General features: G+C 36.9%; 1 protein-coding gene across 7 annotated transcripts in view; it reads right to left on the bottom strand.

The window, feature by feature from the left end:
• Positions 1-18,593, bottom strand: part of OSBPL3 (oxysterol binding protein like 3) — a 90,536-nt gene that overhangs the window by 18,804 nt on the left and 53,139 nt on the right. For 4 of the 7 annotated variants that reach the window (XM_061996894.1, XM_061996893.1, XM_061996895.1 and 1 more), the window contains 10 exons: positions 15,844-15,970; positions 14,894-14,997; positions 14,650-14,742; positions 13,910-14,066; positions 11,529-11,659; positions 8,705-8,812; positions 5,880-6,014; positions 5,081-5,174; positions 2,225-2,475; positions 387-524 (listed from right to left, as the gene is read on the bottom strand). In XM_061996894.1, the coding sequence (XP_061852878.1) occupies positions 387-524; positions 2,225-2,475; positions 5,081-5,174; positions 5,880-6,014; positions 8,705-8,812; positions 11,529-11,659; positions 13,910-14,066; positions 14,650-14,742; positions 14,894-14,997; positions 15,844-15,970 (1,338 nt within the window). The remainder of the gene's footprint in view (positions 1-386; positions 525-2,224; positions 2,476-5,080; positions 5,175-5,879; positions 6,015-8,704; positions 8,813-11,528; positions 11,660-13,909; positions 14,067-14,649; positions 14,743-14,893; positions 14,998-15,843; positions 15,971-18,593) is intronic. The other 3 variants (XM_061996896.1, XM_061996897.1, XM_061996899.1) reach the window with 2 other exon arrangements.

Raw genomic sequence — 18,593 nt, 5'->3', positions numbered from 1 at the left:
TAAACAGTTGAAGATAGGGTATTTTTAATGATTACACACAAAAGAAAATTACTAGAATGTGAATGTTCATTGCAATTGTGATCAGATTTCAGCAATGGGAATCACACTCCACTTAACCTAGTTATCTAATTACTGGAGTAGGCAGCCTGCCAGCCTTTGCTTCTCGAATGTCAACTGGTTGTCACATTCTATACCAGAGTTAGCAGACTTGTCTCAAAGAATGATTTTCTTAATTTCTAATTCTGCAAGGTCCCTTGAGTTTTGCTGGGCTCAGGCTACACAAAGTAATTTTGGATTTTGCTATTAATATCAGAGGATTTCAGCCATGCATTTAGAATTAAGCAGCATATCAAGGAGAAAATCTAGAGGGTTACAGCATACAGCACCTGTTCTGCAAAGAACTGGAAACCCTTATCTTCACGAATACATTCATAGGTTTCTCCAAGCACAGGATTAAATGGCTTACTTCCAGCTCGGTAGTAACTGGATGCATATGCAGAGACTGCAAAAGCAGCTATATACACCTAGGAAAAACACATGGATTATTTTGATGAAATTAATTTACCACAGCCATATGCATTTTTTGCTATACATTCTGATTTAATGGGGAAAAAAAAAAAAGTCTTATCCTGACATCAGATTGTGTGTTTTTCCCGTTATTTGCAGACTACAAACACTCATGCTGCCTACAAGCTATGCACCAGCTCACACACTAGAGAATTATTCATTTTTCAGAGTCATTCAAGGGTGCAAAAATTGAATTACTAGGGTCAAACACAGCAAATTTTTTCAATTGAAAACCATATTTCTGAAAACTGTTTGAAATAGATTAGCATCTGCAACACAATTCAAAATAGTAACCTTAAAATAATCAGTTAGATTTTGTATTGTAACTGGCTTTTATAGTTATTTCCTGTGATTTTATGGATTCAGGATCAACGTGGCACAGGAATTACTGGATGTTTTTTCACCAATTTTTGCTATTTCTAATGCAGTTTGAATAGAATTGCCTTTTATCTACTGTGTGCTACTGCCTAACCATGAAACTTCTTACGATTGAGACACAGGCAACTCTTCCCAATTTTTGTAGCCAACTCAAGCATAATTCCTCCTAAATCAGAGGAACTAGAATTCACAGTTGTTTAATTCAGATCTCTTTTGTACTATTTTTCTCCCTTTTTATTCCCTTTTCCTCATCTTGTGAAAGTGTAGATTCAGAACCTAAATCCACTTCAGAGTGTCTTTTCTGAACTATTGCAATTCCTGTGCAACAGCTAGCACTAATTTCACCTTGGGAATTTCTCAAACACAAAGAATACTCCGTTCTGAAGTAATTTCCAAATGCTTGGGTGTGGGAAGGCAGGCAAAGGCTTCCTTTCACTTCCTTATGAACAGCTACTGCTCACCTTCCTTTTAACATATACTCTCAAGAGAACAAGAAAAGCTGTGCACCAGAATTCCCAATTAGGCACCCCACTCTCTGTCCTGGAAACAGACACTAGATTGTAGCCCTTGCAAGAGACTTTTTAAACAGTGTTTGCAACATGAATATTTACATTCATTAATAACCTCATTTTAAGATGAAATATATTGAGTTGAAGAGATTTAATTTCATTTTAGGGAAAATCCATAGTTTCCACTTAAGAGAAGCTACAAAGCTTTTAATCCCTTATTTACGGGCTTACATGTTGAATAGTTCTTGTTCATCAGGAAGCAGGACAACTGAAATGCATTTTTCTCTTGTTCTTTTGCCAAATGCTGAATTCAGGGTTCAAAAGATGACACCATTATTGTACCCAACATACTGCTGGGTTCTGAGATCCTGAACATTTTGGATCAACCCCAAAACCTCACAAAACTGGTGAATAAAATAAATGGAGCTTATTTAGTCAATATAAAGATATCACAGTTGTGTAGAAATGTATATTAGTTCAACTCCTCTTCCCTTTTGCAGTAAATTTTTTATCTTACAAAGTAAGAACTGCAAAACAGAACTAAACTACATCTTCGTTTAACCTTACAGCAAGGTACTGTAAGAGTAGAGAGACAAGAACAACAAAACAACAGAAATCATGGAGAAGAGGGGTATGCCCAGACACATGTTTGGAGAATCTTCCTCTCAGCAGGAAGAAAACAAAAAAAGGAACATCTTAATAGGTTGCTTCTACATTTACTGTATTTGAATGATATTGAATGTTACTTGCGTTTGTTAAAATGTATTTACCATCCGTTCAAATGGATTTGGTGTACTCGCTGCTGTATCCAGCAGCTCGCTGTACTCCAGCTCCTCGCAGAGACGCTGAAGGGTGTTAAGTGGCTCATTTAATTCAACAGGCATGGCCACTTTGGAGAGATCCTTTCCTATGTTATTTCTCAGGATGTTCCATAGGCTGATGTTACTCGTATTAGGACATGGAGCTGGCAAACATGTTCTCCGTTTAGAATTGCATTCAACTCCACTTTCAGAAATACAGTCTGAAAAGGAAGGAAGCGGCAGAACAAGTCAATTCACTGTTTGCTTAGTTTCATTCCCTTTGCAAATAGACATTGAAATGCAACCATCTTTTTTTTTGTCAAAACTTTCTTCCATCCTCACAATTCATTCAGGTATTTCACTTGTGGTTTGCAGATAGCCTGACGGAATTAAGAATAAGATTTTAATTTCTGTATGTTAACTGCGATAAACACCAGGGACAAAAGATGCATTAAAAATGACCTTCCTTCCCTTTAAAGGCTCTGGGTAAGGCTCAGGCTTTCCACTGAATTTGAAAGAATAAATATTATAACTATTTTACCTGTATACCTCGTTACCTAGAGATGGATTCCTATCTGTTTAAGGGACATAAAACCTCCTTCCTTGACAGAGCTTCAATTAAGTTGACACTTCTCTGAATGCAAGGTGCAAATTACAGATCCAAGCACAATAACAACTCCTACCTATCTTTCCCCACTTTTTAGAATACTCCTACCAGGGAAATGTATTGCAACACAGATTTACATGTAGGCTTTTCCACAGTGCTCCCTATAGCACTTAGCATTTTAAAAATTTTAGTGATGTTGGTTTTTAGATATGCCCACACATTGGTTGGTGGAGAAATGACCTGTTTTAAAGATGGAAAAGCTGAACCAACTGTGAAGCTATGGGTTTGATGAAGATAAAAAACCCCCACTCATGTCAAGAGTCCTTGACATGAACATCCACAGTCTATGTTGCTATGTCAAAGCAACTGAATAGTTGTAAGTGTGCCATGAAATGATCTGTGGCAGGATCAAAATACAGGTACAAGCTTCTGCAACAGGCACTAATCGAAAGCAATTACATTGCTTTGCTATCCATCGATCTTGTTTCAGAGAGGAATACGGTTGCCCCTGTAAGAATCTATTTAATCTTTACACATCCTTAGAAGCACCGAGGAAGCTCCTGCCCTAGAATCGGTCAACATTTTGAGACATTCAGGTATAGCCCCAGCCCGTCAAACCCTGTTCTCATCTGGCTTTCCTCACACAGCTTTGTCTTAGAGGAATTACAACACACTGGGCAGCACATCTTTCCTGTGCTCCACATGCCCAATGAATTATCACTGTTAAACACACTGTTTCAACCAGTATTTCCTCTGCTAGTGCTCTGACAATCACAATATCAGCAGCGCTTCCAACAGTGACAACATACAGATAACCACAAGGGCTCACTCCTCCATCACTGCCAGGTATATGAGCTCATGCCTCAGATGATGCAGCAGCTTCAAAGTTTCCAGGAAAAAGTTTCCATCTTTCCTGCCACTCACAAATTAGAAGTCCTAATATTTTATGTAACTGAGTTACTCTAACAAGGACAGGTGAACTATTTGCAGTCTACTGCTCATCTCTTTCTTTTTGCATAAAACCAGCATGGGCACTAAGAAACAAAAAATCTACCTGAAACAATTACACTGTTCCTAGTCTTCCCTCTTGGAAGAATTTATTTAATATCAGAAGAGGTCAAAAAGAAGGATGTTCCCTTAGATACCTCAGGAACAACGGGATAAGGAGATAAATGCTAAAGGAGATAAATGCTAAAAGTTTATCCTCATTCAAAACAGATCTCTGAAACAGGATTTGACTATATCCTTTGACTGAACTACATATTCTGGATCAGGCCATTAATTGGAGTAAACTGGTGACAGCGCAGAGAAACAACTAAGATATCCAGATACCAAATTTTATATACAATGACTTTTGCCCACCACCCACAAAAGGACAAGTCAGTGCAGTTGTGGTTTGCAAGAGCTGTGGCAAATAGCCAGCAACAATAGTGAAGGAGATTAAGACATCTGACCTCCAGCTAGACTGAGTAACTTTTAAGGCCAGATTGGACCATTTCTATCATCTGGTCTGACCTTCTGTGTTAAAATGGCTAGAAGATTTTATCATAATCCCACAGTTCATGGTTCATCTAAAGCCCCATAGGAGAAAGGCATCCAGTTTGCTGTTAATGGGAGTGGCAGGCTGCCCAAAGGACAGAAACAGCAGGTATCAGAAGCATGTGGAGGTGCTGCTAATATGGAAGAGCTTCAGTCTTTGTTACAAGATGAAGAGCTACCCTAGAAATCTTTATGGTCATACACCAGGTCTGACTGTGTAATTATTCTCAAGTTCCTTTAAACACTTAGTTCTGCTAAAAGCAACATAACTCTGAGTGTAGTTGATAAATTGCAGACTGAAGAAAGAATGACAAGAAGAAAATTACTTTTTGAAAACAGAAAGCAGCTCAGCCTTGCTGCATTAAAAAAAAAGTCCTGTGACCATGAAAGAAACTAAAAAGGAGTGAGAGTTGCACCAAAGAAGCCAAGAAAACAGGCATTTCTCTGCTTATAAAGAACCACCATCCTTCTTAATCAATGGTGCCCAGGCCTTATAATCAGATTAGCTAGAACGTGGTGTTCAAAATAAATCTGAGGCTGTAAGAGGAAAAACAAGGGCTGTTTACACCTCAAAACCTGTAATATCAAATTATTTCTAGTAAGAGAAGAACATAAATAGCCCAAACAAAAAGAAATAAAGACAATTCTCAAAACATGGTATAATAAAACACTGAACTTACCTAAAGTTTGTCTTTCATTCTCCATATCATTGCTTAAATTATCTTCCGAGACATTATCACTGATATCACTTACATATGAGTCATCATCTGATACCTGAGTGCGCAATTGAGAAACAAGCAAGATACATCACTCATTAAAATAACCCCATGTGCACATGAAAATTGTTACTTCCCACTGCAGTTACTGCTTTAATAGAGTTGAACTGCTGAAGCTGTGTTTCAGTATTGCAGTAAGTACTAAGAAATCCTTCAAAGACACAATTGAGTTTGGAAGAGATCACTATCATTGAAAATTCAGCTATTCTTTTAGTGGAGACACGACTCATTCTTGGACTCACAGCTAAGAAGGCTCTCCTCATGTCAAATGCCAAGGGTTCTACACAGTCCAGGAGAGCTGACAAAGTGAGCTATTAAGTTTCAGTATGTATGACATCAGGCCCAAGGTACCCACAAGTACCACAAGGGCAGGTATGAATGCAGACATCTATGATACAATTTGTTCAGCACCTGTATAACAACTCAAGGAAGACAGTACAACATATGCAGAATTAGCATACCAGCTACCTAGTTGTCATTTACCTCAATGTGCATATAAGATCTCTTCCTTTCAGTTATTACATTTTAAGGTGAAGAGACAATGACAACAAATAAAAATACACAAAGCATACTAATTTATAAATATTTTGAAAATTTTTGTTTTCTGGCAGCCACCTGCTGTGCCTTTAGCACTCGGAAAGGCTGCATGTCAAGTAGCAAATAAGAAACTACATCAGAATGATGTCAATCTTCATGCTCAGACCTCATTTTCTGAAGAGCTAGCAGACAATAGGACTTCCTGTGCATCAAAAAATTCTGTGAGGGAGTCAGCTATGGACAGTCTGCTTTCATTGGAGACCTGGTGAACCAGACCTCTGCTTTCTTCTCTTGAATTTTCCTGTTTAAAATAAAAAAGAGTTTTCAGACGAGAAGTACCACAAATTGCATTCATGTATGTAATTCCACAGTCAAAAAATTTCAAGGGCTGTAAAACACTGGGAGAAGATTGAACATGCCCATCCCCAACTTAGTGAAAGGCAGTTATGTGTTTCAAAGAGAGATTTAAAACCAAACTAAAACAGATCAAACAGAAGAGGGAAAAAAAAAAGAAGGAAAAAAAGCAATGCATATTCAGTAAACTAGTAATAGCACTGCATGTACTTTTCCCTAAAAACATGATAAAAATGCTTTGATATTTGGTGATTTAGCTAGACAGACACAAGTGTATCATCAAAAAGCCTCCAAAATAAAAAAAAAAAAACTTCCATCATTTTACATTACATCCTAGATTTATATTCCTTTCTGATCTTAGCAAATGAATTAGTCTTTTCCTCCCAAATCTTGCTTAATGTAATACCTGTGGTATAGTGGCATCCAAAATTTGGAGAGGCAAAGTTGATTTCTACATAATAGCAATGCTTTCTTATCTCTCTTCACTACATAATGTGCTGTGCTTTGGAAAGCTTTCCTTCATATCTGCTCCAGAGACAGCTCTATGTTAACCAACATATTATCAAAAGCATATAAGAGGTATTACTTTTGCTGCAGCAGACACATTTGATGGCCACAGAGATCTTGGCAAATCCTCTCATGGAAGCTCTATAGATCATTGGCGTAAGCAGAGTTTCAAAAGATGGCCCAGTAAAGGTGAGGTGATTGGTGAGACTTGGTTCATTCTCTTGATGCAGTAAAAAAGTGGGAGAACGTCATGCACTACCGTATTCCCTGACAGACCCCACCAAAGCTGAGGAAAAGGGCTACCTGGCCCAAAGGAGTGTATTAGCTGCTCTCAAGCTTTCCTACACGAGATACTTTACTAACATGTAGCCCCACTCTATCATAATTTTGCAGGAGTCATGGTGTTTTACTTTCAGAACTACTGTATGAACAATCTGACAAGTCTATAATTCAACTAACAAATCTTCCAAAGCTTTTCTGCTACTAAATTTTACTACAGTATGGAACATTATTCACTGTGTGCCGATGGTAACAAATAAAACTCAAAAAAACCAACAAAAAACCCCTCAGATACAGCAGCAAGGAAAGAGGAAACCTCAGCATTGTCTCTTCTGTGGGAAGGCAGTTTTGCTAGCCTACAAAAGTTAAAAAAAATTTAAAAATATCTTTATACACACGAGCATTGCTACTGGGATTGTTTCCAACACTATTTTGAATCTGGGAGTTTCAGGTTGTCCTTTCATGTTCCCACTCTGCCACATAAATTAAAATATAAACTGTTCAACAAAGTAAACTTTTACCTTATGCAAAGGCTTGAGGTACTGGATTATACTGCCATACACTTCACAGGTCTATCATAGCACCTGATGTATCACACAGAGACAAGTTTTGCACAGTGATCCCGTGTTCCTCAGCAGCACTACTGTATCATTGCCTTCAGACAAATCTGAACAGAAGCTTCTCCTGTGATTTCATTCTTAAGTTCCATCCCAAACTATGCCAGAGGGAATTTGTGAATGAAACTTCTAAAGGGCCTTCTGAAAGCTATTTTTTGTTGTGTGTGTATATATTTATAGTGCACAGAACAAGTTTCAGAAATAATCCATTGTCATTGCAAGGACCTTCACAAAATAATAAGGAACTACTGAAATGAAAATCAATGCATTCATGCTTGTCTGGATAGCAGCAGTTTAATTGTTCAAATTCTCAAGGGATCAAAAGCAAAAGACATTAGAAAGAATGGTTACCTTAAAATAAGAGAACAGCTAAATATGACCAAAGCACAGCTCCACTAAAACAGAACTAAACCAGAAATCAACATATGGAATGACTAAAGCCTTTTAAAAATAAAAGAAAATAATAAGTTATCTAAAACCCCCAGTATTACAACCATTCAAGTTCTAATGAGAGATTTCCACTACAAGCACAGCAGAAGTTTCTGTATGAGTTAGCATTTAGGAACACCCATCAGAAATAACACAGTTCTTGCTTCCCTCACTAGCACCATTAACATATACATCCTATGACCTATAAATAAACGATACTCATATGCATTCTGGAGCAAACAACAAAAAAAATGGCTAACCATATATGTAAAAGACTCCATAGCTTCCTACAAAGAAAACCAAATGGCTGAAAGAACACCTGTATGTCTCATTTCTTTGATCCTGTCATGAAAACGTCTGATAGTTGTTCTAAACTTTACACAAGCCACACTGGTAGACAGTGTTCTGGGCTAATTATATACAGACAGGCAACAGAAAAAAACTACTGAATTTGAAAGTTAACAAGGGAACACGGGGGAAAGAAACGGTATCATGAGGGTAACAAGGTATCATCTCTGTTCATGCTGAATGGAGAGCAGGCAGGAGGCAAGGGAGAACACCGGGAACAAGTAGCAAAAGGCAGTGGAAGTGTGCTCAGGAGAACTGCTCACAAGTCAAGTCTTTGAAATCAAATACTACACAATGCATCATCAGAAATGACCAACAACCATGAAAGCACACTCATTTTACTAACAAAATACATCATAGCAAAGACAAAAAACAGGACAAGATGCAGCTATGCAGCACTGCCTAGATGTAGGAGCTTGAGGAACAGACATTATTGAAAGAGCAAATCCATACCCACCTTCACCAAATCTGGACTTGATTTTGCATTAGATGCTGAATCAAGGATCATAGATTCGGCATGTATTCTGCGTAACCGGTCTTTAAGATCTGTGTTTTGTGCTATTGCCTGGAACATTTAACAAAATTATTGGGGATATAAAGTTCTCTCAACTAACTTGTAAGTGGCTTTACTGGGTAAAAAGGGATGAAGAGAATTTAAAGTGCAGTATAAAACAACACTACTACGATTTTTTACTGGTTCAGCAAATTATTGCTTCCAATCTTGTTCCTTACCCCTTGAATCAAAGCTATTTTTGTTCAGTGTGAGAAGAAAGACACATAAATGGAGAAAAAAAGACAAAGACAGCAGGGATGTTTCAATTTACCAGGTTTTTTGAGCTAATTAAATAAGTTACAAATGAAATTTATGCATCTTTTTTCACACTCCCTTCTTTCACACCTATCTCCAACCTAGCTTCTCTCAACATTAACTCTTACTCTTGTCACATCCGAAACTGTCTGTTTTTCAGTCTGGTATACTGACCATTCCCTTTGACTTAGACTGACAGAGAAATAAGACAAATTCAGACAGGTACAAGTACTATTTGTGTCCTATCAGCTTGTAACAGCAGTGTTCAGAATAAAAAGCCTCTACTGCAAGCTCTTGTTTGTTACATATTATTTACTAGGTGCATCCGATGGGAAAGTGTCAATTACAGTAGACTTGTAGGAAAAGAATACAACCCTTCCCACAATGAAAATATCTCTGAAAAATAAAAAAAAGATTGGGTTACTAACTTTGGAACAATATTGAAGCCTTATTGCCCATTTTAGTGATCTGAATCAATATTAGGATGCAAAGAACACTGCTGTTTACACATCTGCTTTTTGATTTTGATAGTAATTTTTGTTGGAAATAGTCTTGAGGACACTAAGCAAAAAGTGATGATGGAGAAGATAAAGCAATTTTTGGCTTTATGGATATGTGGTCTGAATTCTCCATACGGACATACACTACTTCTGTGTAAGGTGTTCAAGTGGAGAGCATTGTGTTATATTCAAGATGTCAAGTAAGTGCAAAAAAGAATTTACACAGCTTTCCAGTAATAGTCACTTCCAGTTTTCATTGTTTGGTACAAAACATTTTCTCCCTTCTGTTATTTTCTTCCTCCCTCCAAAATAAAAATACTGTACTTTTCTCCATTCTATACTTTCTTTTCTTAGACTGCATGTAGCTCAAGAATAGTACCTGAATGAGCATTAACCAGGGGCAGAGATTCTAAACTTGTGGTGCTCTATGCACTTTAAATCTGTTCAGTTTTCTTCCCCTGCCAGGCTACGAGAGCAAGACAGACTTATGTTTGATAGTTTTCAACCTATGAGTCTGATTTTTTTGTTCCTTAAGTATAGAAACGAAACTGAAACGAACAACAAAAAACACTAAGTCAAACTCATCAACACAGGACTCTATTGCAAGGAAGTCCTACAAATATGTCAAGTTTATCACATCTGTGCTTTCGTATGCCTTCAAAGGAAGCTTATTCCTTTCTCCTATTGGATCTCAGCTGTACAGGGTGCGAAAATTTCTGTTGGCATCATTACAGATCTGCAAGCAAAAATAGCTCTCAAAGGTGTTAAACCCTGCTCAAACTGCCAAGGTTCACAGATGACTTCTGGATGGGCTACAAAAGGCTTATTAAGCATCAGATAAGGGCTAAAAGCATGACTTAAAAGACATTTAGAGGATCAAAATGGACAATAGTATTTTACTGCTTAGAAAAAAAAAAAAACGCTGAGTGCTCAGTGAGTTAAAAAAATCTTAGAACAGACATTTTTCATATAAAATGGTAGGCAAATAACACTGCAAAAATAAAAGTCACCTAGTCAAATATCAGAAGGGAAACATCTGAAAGTCAAGACCAAAGAAGTGAGTGAGTATTATGCAACAGGTTTCAGCTTTCTCTAAATACTATGAAGACATCACAGGCTCTAAAGGTCTAGGCAAAGTGGCATGTTATACACTTAAATAACTATATGCAGCCTTCCTAAAGCAAAGGGAAGTTTACATATTCAAATAATTCTACAATTATCTGTATCACATTTATCAATGTCAGAGAGTCTCCCTTGCCTCTGATTAGGAATTTACAACAGACACTGACATTTTAAGACCATGGTAACGACTGCCCTCATTGCTCTGAAATCAGACCATTGTTTGCTTGACATGTTCAAACATGACCAATTTGAAAGTTTTGGTCTCAACCAATTCCAAAAAGCACACCAACCAAAAACTCCCCATTTTTATAAAGAGCACAGTCTTTTGTCATTTAGAACTCTGCCCTAACAGATCCATTGCTGCTTTGAGACAATTAACAGATTAAGGCTGGAAGTGATACACAAGTTGTACTTGAATTTGCTTTGCAGTCTGTCGGTGCAGCATGGTGAAGCCCCAGTGCACGAGAAGGGACAGCTGAGTGCTTTCAGCCTCTCTCACGTTTATTTTATGCCAAGTTGTACAGTGAATACCAGAGTGCTGTTTAGGAAAAGGAAAGCCAGAACCTACCAGAACTGAATAAACAGTATACGTTTCCAGAGAAAGCAGACTCATTGTCACAGAGCAGTCCTCTGATTCTCAGTGTTAAATGACACTGATTGTACTGTATACCTAAATCAAACTTCAGTGATTTCACAATACCTTTAACATTTGGGAAAATACAATAACTTACTATGATTCAATACTATAAATTCTATTACAGAACAGACACTGAAGAAACAGAAATTAACTACTGTAAAATTTTAAAGTAGTATCTGATTACAATGCAGCTTAACTTCAGCATGTCACTTACAGATGTTAAGGCATTCTTCAAGCCAACTATTTGTGCAGATGGAGATGAGGACGCATCATGCTCCAGCATCTGCTTCAGCTTTTCTCTCTCTGTAGATATGGTGCTGAAAGCTGACCTCAAGGTGAAGTAAACTAGAACCATTTCATAAAAAGTGACAGTTAAAGCCAGTCAATTGTATACATACCAACTATGTAAAACTTCAATGAATCATAATTTATGGTGACAGAAACAGGAATTTAGGTTGCGAGATCCAGGGTGGGTTACTAAAAACAAGTAATATTAATCAAGGTTATAAGGCAGATTTTTTTAGTAAGAGAAATGTTTACTGTGAGTGCTACAGTGTTGACTATATTAGCCACGGTCAAAACTACTCAGATTATTTGTGACAAATGGCAACAAAGCTAACTAACCACATCTGCTCTTCACTTGCTTTTGTTCCCCAATTAAGCTTGAATCTTCAAATGGTCATGACTTTATTCCACATTTCTTTAAGAATTCCAGTGGGGAAGAAGAGAGGGGAAAAAAAATGAAATAACAAAACTCAACACCACAGTTGACTTGCTTGTGGGGAAACTACTAACCCTATAACTGTGGCACAGTATGTGTTGTAACTGCTTTTTTGATTTGGGGTTTTTTTTTTTCTATCTGCTTCTTTTTGTTAGATGATTTAGTGACTCAAAGGGTCAGATTCTGAATGCTGTGCATATTATGCTGCTACTTCTATTCCTTGCTCAGTTATAATTACCAGTCTGAAACACTTAAATCAGACAATTGATCCCCTTTTTGAAGGGGAAATGCACCTGGCTTATTTTTTTTACTTTCAAGATACGTCATATTTTCTTTAACCAAATGGAATAAAAAATTATTCAAGTAATATTTGTTTATGTAGGGATTCAACGCTCATCTAATTGGAGAATTAGAGGATTTCTGAGAGCCTAATCAAGCCTTGCAATACAGTCACAAGAACTGCAATTGCAAAAATGTATCCATTTACAGGAAAATGGAGATAGAAAATCTGAACGTGGATTCTAGGAAAGGAAAATATTCTTAAGGTACAGTTCAACACTGCAAACTATTACTAAAGCTAATTTTCATATTTTAACCCATCTGAAGAAATCTTTGATATATCATAGGGGCCAGGGAGGATGCATCCACTATCATTTATTTTGTTAGCCTTTCATATGTGGATGACATGACGACCTTCAGTGATCTTAAGCATCATTTAGTAAGTAATATACTAACTTAAAGTTTCAAGAATTATTACATACTAAAATACTAGTGTTACATTAGTGTTTCATTTTATTCAATTTGTATCAAAAGCTAAAGCAAAAGTTTTCTCCACTACCCTTTTTTGGAAGAGGTGTGGTCTAAAGCAACTTTGAAAAAAATTCTTTGCACCCTCAAAACAATCCTGTATTAAATAGTACCAGGTCAATTGTCCCTCAAATGCATGATCAATCCAACCAAAATTTCCAACATGGACATCTCAGGAAAGATGATCTTCAATAGGCAATTTCTTCAATCTGCTCAATAGCAACTTTTTCAACAGCACGCCACCACCACTTTTTTTTGCTTTTTGGAAAATGTACATCAGTTTGGATTATAACTGACTTTACAAAGTTTACTACTTAGATACATTTCTTATGTAACAGAATGAAGATACATCAGCACCAGAGGGAGAAAAAAACCAAAAAAAACCTTATTGATAACATCATTCATTTTCCTGTGCAAAAGGAGACACAGTCAACACTTCAAAAAATATTTCAGATACAAATGCTGAAGTGTCTTCCTCACCATGACCACTTACACAATAAAAATGTTTCTGGTGAGAGGGTGATAGAGCAAAGCACTGCTAATGAGAAATGATTTTGAGAAAAGAAACATTCCTAGTCAAGCTGCCCCTCTGGCTGCTTTACATGCTTTTGCTCTTCTGCATTCACTAAAAATAGGTTACTACCATAGCAACCCTTGCATCACCAACAAATGTTGACACTGAAATAACAGCGAAGTGCACCAAATATACAAACATACATGTGCTCACATACACATATATGCCTGTAAATATGAGAGTACAATTCACTGTTGTGTTTATAGCAACTGATTTTAGGATTTTTACCTTTTGCAAAAGAATACAATCTAGGTTTTTAGCACACAAAAGGGCTGTCCTTTACTAAATAAACAAACAAAGAAACAAAGTATGTGATGACTAAGCCACTTTTTCCAAATCACTCAAGATCTCAACATTTGCAATTCCTCAAGAAACTGAAAGGAAAGGAAGGTACTTTCTGTTTTTTCCGAACTTGATCAGGAAGCATTCTCGGAAGCCACATCATTACTCAGATTGTGATATAAAACCACATACAAAAGATACTTTCATTTACCTTTATGTGCAACGTGAAATAAGTCCTCCTGCATTTTAGTAAATTCTGATGATGTTTCAGAGCCATCAGAGTAATTTTTATCCTCTACAAAATCTATTGTAGATAAGTTGGGATTGGAAGCATGCAGTCTCATAGGGGCAGAAAATACCGAAGGCACCTGTGAGGAGAACAAGGATTTGTGATGCTTCTGTGAACTGCAAAGAAAATTTTGTTTTATTGTACCCACCCAGCTTACATGTTGGAGACACCAAAACCAGAAAAAATTACTGTAAATTACTAATAGGCTTGAAATGGATGACAACAATCAAATTAAACCATAAATATAACATTGCCCAAGATATCATAATTGGACATTTGGCAAAACTCCAAGAAACAACCCCATTGAGAGCTGTAGCACATGCTATACAATTTTTCCCAGCTTACAAGTATTCAATACATGGGCTCTGGATGCAAATGTGTCTAGAGAATTTGCAAAAATTTATACAGGTTAAAAACATCCCAAGACCATAACCCCCTCAAATTGGAGGTATACTCAAAACATGGGTAATGAACATGGCCAGTGTACTGAAGATAACAGCATAGACCTTACTGCACATATCTATGATAATTTATTTGGGTTTTGTCTGATATATTAGCATTTAAAATGAGTTACCACAGGATGTTATTTGGAAAGGATTCGTATTTCCCAAATCTTTATAACTAAGATTTAGTGAAAGATGGTTATGAAAGGACTAAGTTACCTGTAACACTGCTTTCGTCTCCTTCCCAACAACTCTGGATCGCCATCTCCTGTGTGTTCTCTTTTCCTTCTTTGGGCTTTCAAAAGGACCAACCTTTTAACAAAAATAGGACAAAAATAATACTGATTGCCATTAAACTAGCAGAGCAAAGAAGAAACATCTTAATCCTTTAGGATTTGGGGTTCTTTTCTTTTGAAATTGCAAGGGAAAACATTTTTTATTTTTATTTTTTTAAACAACAAACCTGCATAGCATTTATAGCAGGCGCTGAATATGTCCTGTGAAGAACATCCATGCTCTGTAACAGTTGGTTCATCTCCAGTAAATATGTGTGACAGTTGGAGAGGTCTGTTTTGAACAAGAGAATATTTTCAGTTGCCCTAAAGTAAAAGACACACTGAAAGACTTTTCTTTGTAGGTTAGTCTTATTTTGACTGTAGCTAGCTTAAGTTATTCACTAAAAGCACATTATTAGATGACTGGATATAAAGCTTTTATCCTTCTATCTTCAAGTCCAAATTGAATATGCTGAAATGCTTCTATATCGTGTGTATAACGATCATGACATTTTATCCTTGTTGGCAGGGAAAAAAAATCAGAATGTGATAATTACTGGAGTTTGGGACTAGCCAGAGCTCCTCACAGTGAGGGCAGCAATGCCATAGGAACTAAGATTGAACTGTACATTCAGAGCTAGAGATGAGGCTCCTCTATGCTAGAGCTGAAGCTCACCGGTAGGTAGAAATTTACCAAGTATATATCACACAGACACTGCAAACATGAGAAAGACCTTCATGCTCTTAGGAAAGTAAGAAAGCAGAAAGTGCTTTTGAAATAAACAAAGACTTAATATATTTTAAATAACTAGATTTTAGATGTTTCCCTTTTTTGAATAATCAGCTTAAGAAAGTTCATGTCTTCCTGATGAAGGTGATGTTCATTTAAAAAAAGAAAATGTATTGAAATATACAGGCTCCTTGAAGAGGTGCCCACAATTGATACCCCTACATACAAAAATCACTTGTCCTTTTGAAAACATGTGAATAGCCAGTTAATCAATCACCACCGCTTTCCACTCTCCAGTTACAGAGAAAACTCTAACTGTAATGACCACTTCACACTGTAGCACTGTCATTGCCAAGAAATACTAGGAGAAATATTAGGCTACTTCCAATTTTCTTCAAATATCATTACCTCTTGAGCATTTTTCCATGTCTTCAGAAGACTGTAGCCAAGATGAAATTCTGGACTCATTACTCGAAAAGGAAAATGACAAGTTACCTCCAGCTGACAACGAATTCTGTTTGGTCAAGCTGCCTGCCTGTTTCAGAGAAGAACAAGTGAATTATTAATAAACAATATTTTCATGTTGTATGCACAAATTTTGTCAATCAACAGTTGAGGTCTGGGATCAGGGACAAGGACCAAATGCATCAAAAACACAGAGGAAAAAAGGGTATGAACTACATTAGGTTCAGTCATTAGGTACAGTCATTGAAGATAATGTCAGGGTACTTAACATAACTGCTGTCCACAAGCAGTAGAAGTAATCAAAGCACCATTAAAATGTGCTTAAAACTACATTTAGAGGAAGTACAAAGTTCTGCATAAGTTAAGTAAACTTTATACAATTAAATCGTCATATCTGAACAGGATCAAAATGGGACATTCTGTTCCTTCTCCATGTTCGCCAAAAAAAGCCCACAAGTAACCTAAATGTAAATGCACATGTCTGTTAAAGCTATTTCTTGGTGAAGAAAACAAGATCTACCAGATGTTGTTTAAAATTTTACTCAAGTTTGTGTGACTTTAGCATGGATTTGGCTTGACAGGGGCTTAATATATGTGTGACCATACACTTCATCTGGGTAAATACTATGTTTTTTTCCAACATTTCAGTAACCATTTTGGAATTTATCTCATTTTCAGTAGAGTGCACTATTAGATGATTCAGGGGATATTGGAAACCGTGTGCAAAAGCTACTTGATCAGCACAGTTAAATAGTTTCCAATGGAAATAAATTTCTACTCAAATACCATTACCAGTTGTAGCCTATAATGCTGTTTTCTTCTCTAATATAACTACAAAAAATAGTTATTCAAATGCTTAATTAGTTTTAGACATTACTAAATCTTGCATCTTTAATAACAACCGTGTCAGGAAGCTGTACAAATTACATGCTTTGTTAACACTTTGTTTAAAATCAGTTTTAAAACGTTTAATCTTAAGTGCCATTATATGACCACTTCACTGGTTATGAGAAAAGCTGACTAAATTACTTGCTGTTCTTTGAGGTGTATACTTTATAAACTTTTTACTGACTGCTGACCTTCTATCATAACTCAGGCAGTACTCTTTTTAAATCTATTCATAGGAAACATCATCTACATCTGAGTGAGTTGCAGTTTTCTTAGCTGGTCTTTTAAAATTTACAATATAAGCTCCAACTTGAGTTGCAGAATATAGTATAATGCACTGTCCACATGATGTCATTCAGTACTGTGTCAATTTACATAGTCAGTATGGAATAGCAATAAACATCAATAAGTAACCTTGTTTTTAAATTAATATATGCAGTTTAGCTGGTTTATTCCTACATAAAGCTGTATGAGCTTTAGTTTTCTATATATGTATACCCAAAAATAATCCCAGCACCTTTAAAAGCACAAATAAACTGAATTTAAAGATGAGCAATTGTACTGATGTTTTGTGAAAAACACCCACGTTTATCTCTTCACAAATCTATCTCATAACCAACTTTTCCAGAACTCATATACATGAGGGGCATGAGCAGGAGGGAAGAAGGAAGTAGGCATTGCCAAAAATAGGCAAGAGAGAATTTATGTAGCTCCACTTAGCATAGTTTTGCTTTCAATCTGTATGGCTAAACTTTAGATTCCAAGCTTTCCACATAAACCTATGTACATTCATACACCTACCTCCCAACAGCAACAACAAAACAGATGTGAAAGCTGATCATGTGTTTCCAAAAGCGAATAAAATGCAACGCAAAGTTCAGTCAGCATATTTTTCTTAAAACAACCTAACTGCTGGATTTATATCAACTAATATCAAGCCAGGGTTGGTGTAAATAGGCAAACTTCCATTTAGCTTCAGCAGAGCTAAGGTGATTAAGTGCAGCTTAAGAACTATCCCCTTCTATTTTTCACATGAAAATAAGCAGGGCTTCTTTGCAGCGCAAATCTGGATTAAGAAATTAGAAGTGAATTAAAGCCTTTTACACCAGAGAAGAAATGGTCAGTTTCCTGACAGTAAGCATAGATTTAGATATGCTGGTCACAGATTCTGGTTCGCACACCACCATTCTCCACACTTTTTTTCTTTTTATTTTTTCCCCTGAGAGCACAGGCATAGACACATCATGGGCTTTGCAACGTTCCGCTTCTGTCCATAATATTTGTCTCCCCTTCTATCCCTGCTGTCTTCCAGGAGAAAAATGGCCACAGGAGGTTTGCCATTTCCTTACAGACAAAGCCTCAAAAGAGCAGGCTGTCAGAGCCACAGAGGTGCTGGCACCACAGAAAGCAGGCAGACAGCTCTTGGCAGAACAGCACCATTACGGCTGGGTGAGTTATTGCTCTCAGCTGCCTGCTTGCACAGATCCCCTCCCTCTGAACCACGAGCAAAAGGCTGTTCAGGCACATGTTTGTGTTTGGTAAAACTTAGTTACAGGACAGTCCTACTAAAGTGATGAACTGCAGGTATTCGGGAACAAGACCACTCAGATCATACAGCAATATAGCCAGGGAAAAGAAAATCTTAGATAGAAGGATAACAAAAGAGATGATTGCTGCTTAGGAGACACTCAGAAGTCAGCAGAAAAAGAGAGCCACTACAATTATAGTAACACAGCACTGCTAAAAAAGATATTATTCTCAAAAGAGACCACTGCTTCTAACCTGAAGCAGAGCAGCTTCTTTGG

Source organism: Colius striatus, chromosome 5, assembly GCF_028858725.1.
Source record: "Colius striatus isolate bColStr4 chromosome 5, bColStr4.1.hap1, whole genome shotgun sequence".
NCBI lineage: Eukaryota > Metazoa > Chordata > Aves > Coliiformes > Coliidae > Colius > Colius striatus.
This window is presented reverse-complemented; position numbering and strand designations above follow the sequence as displayed.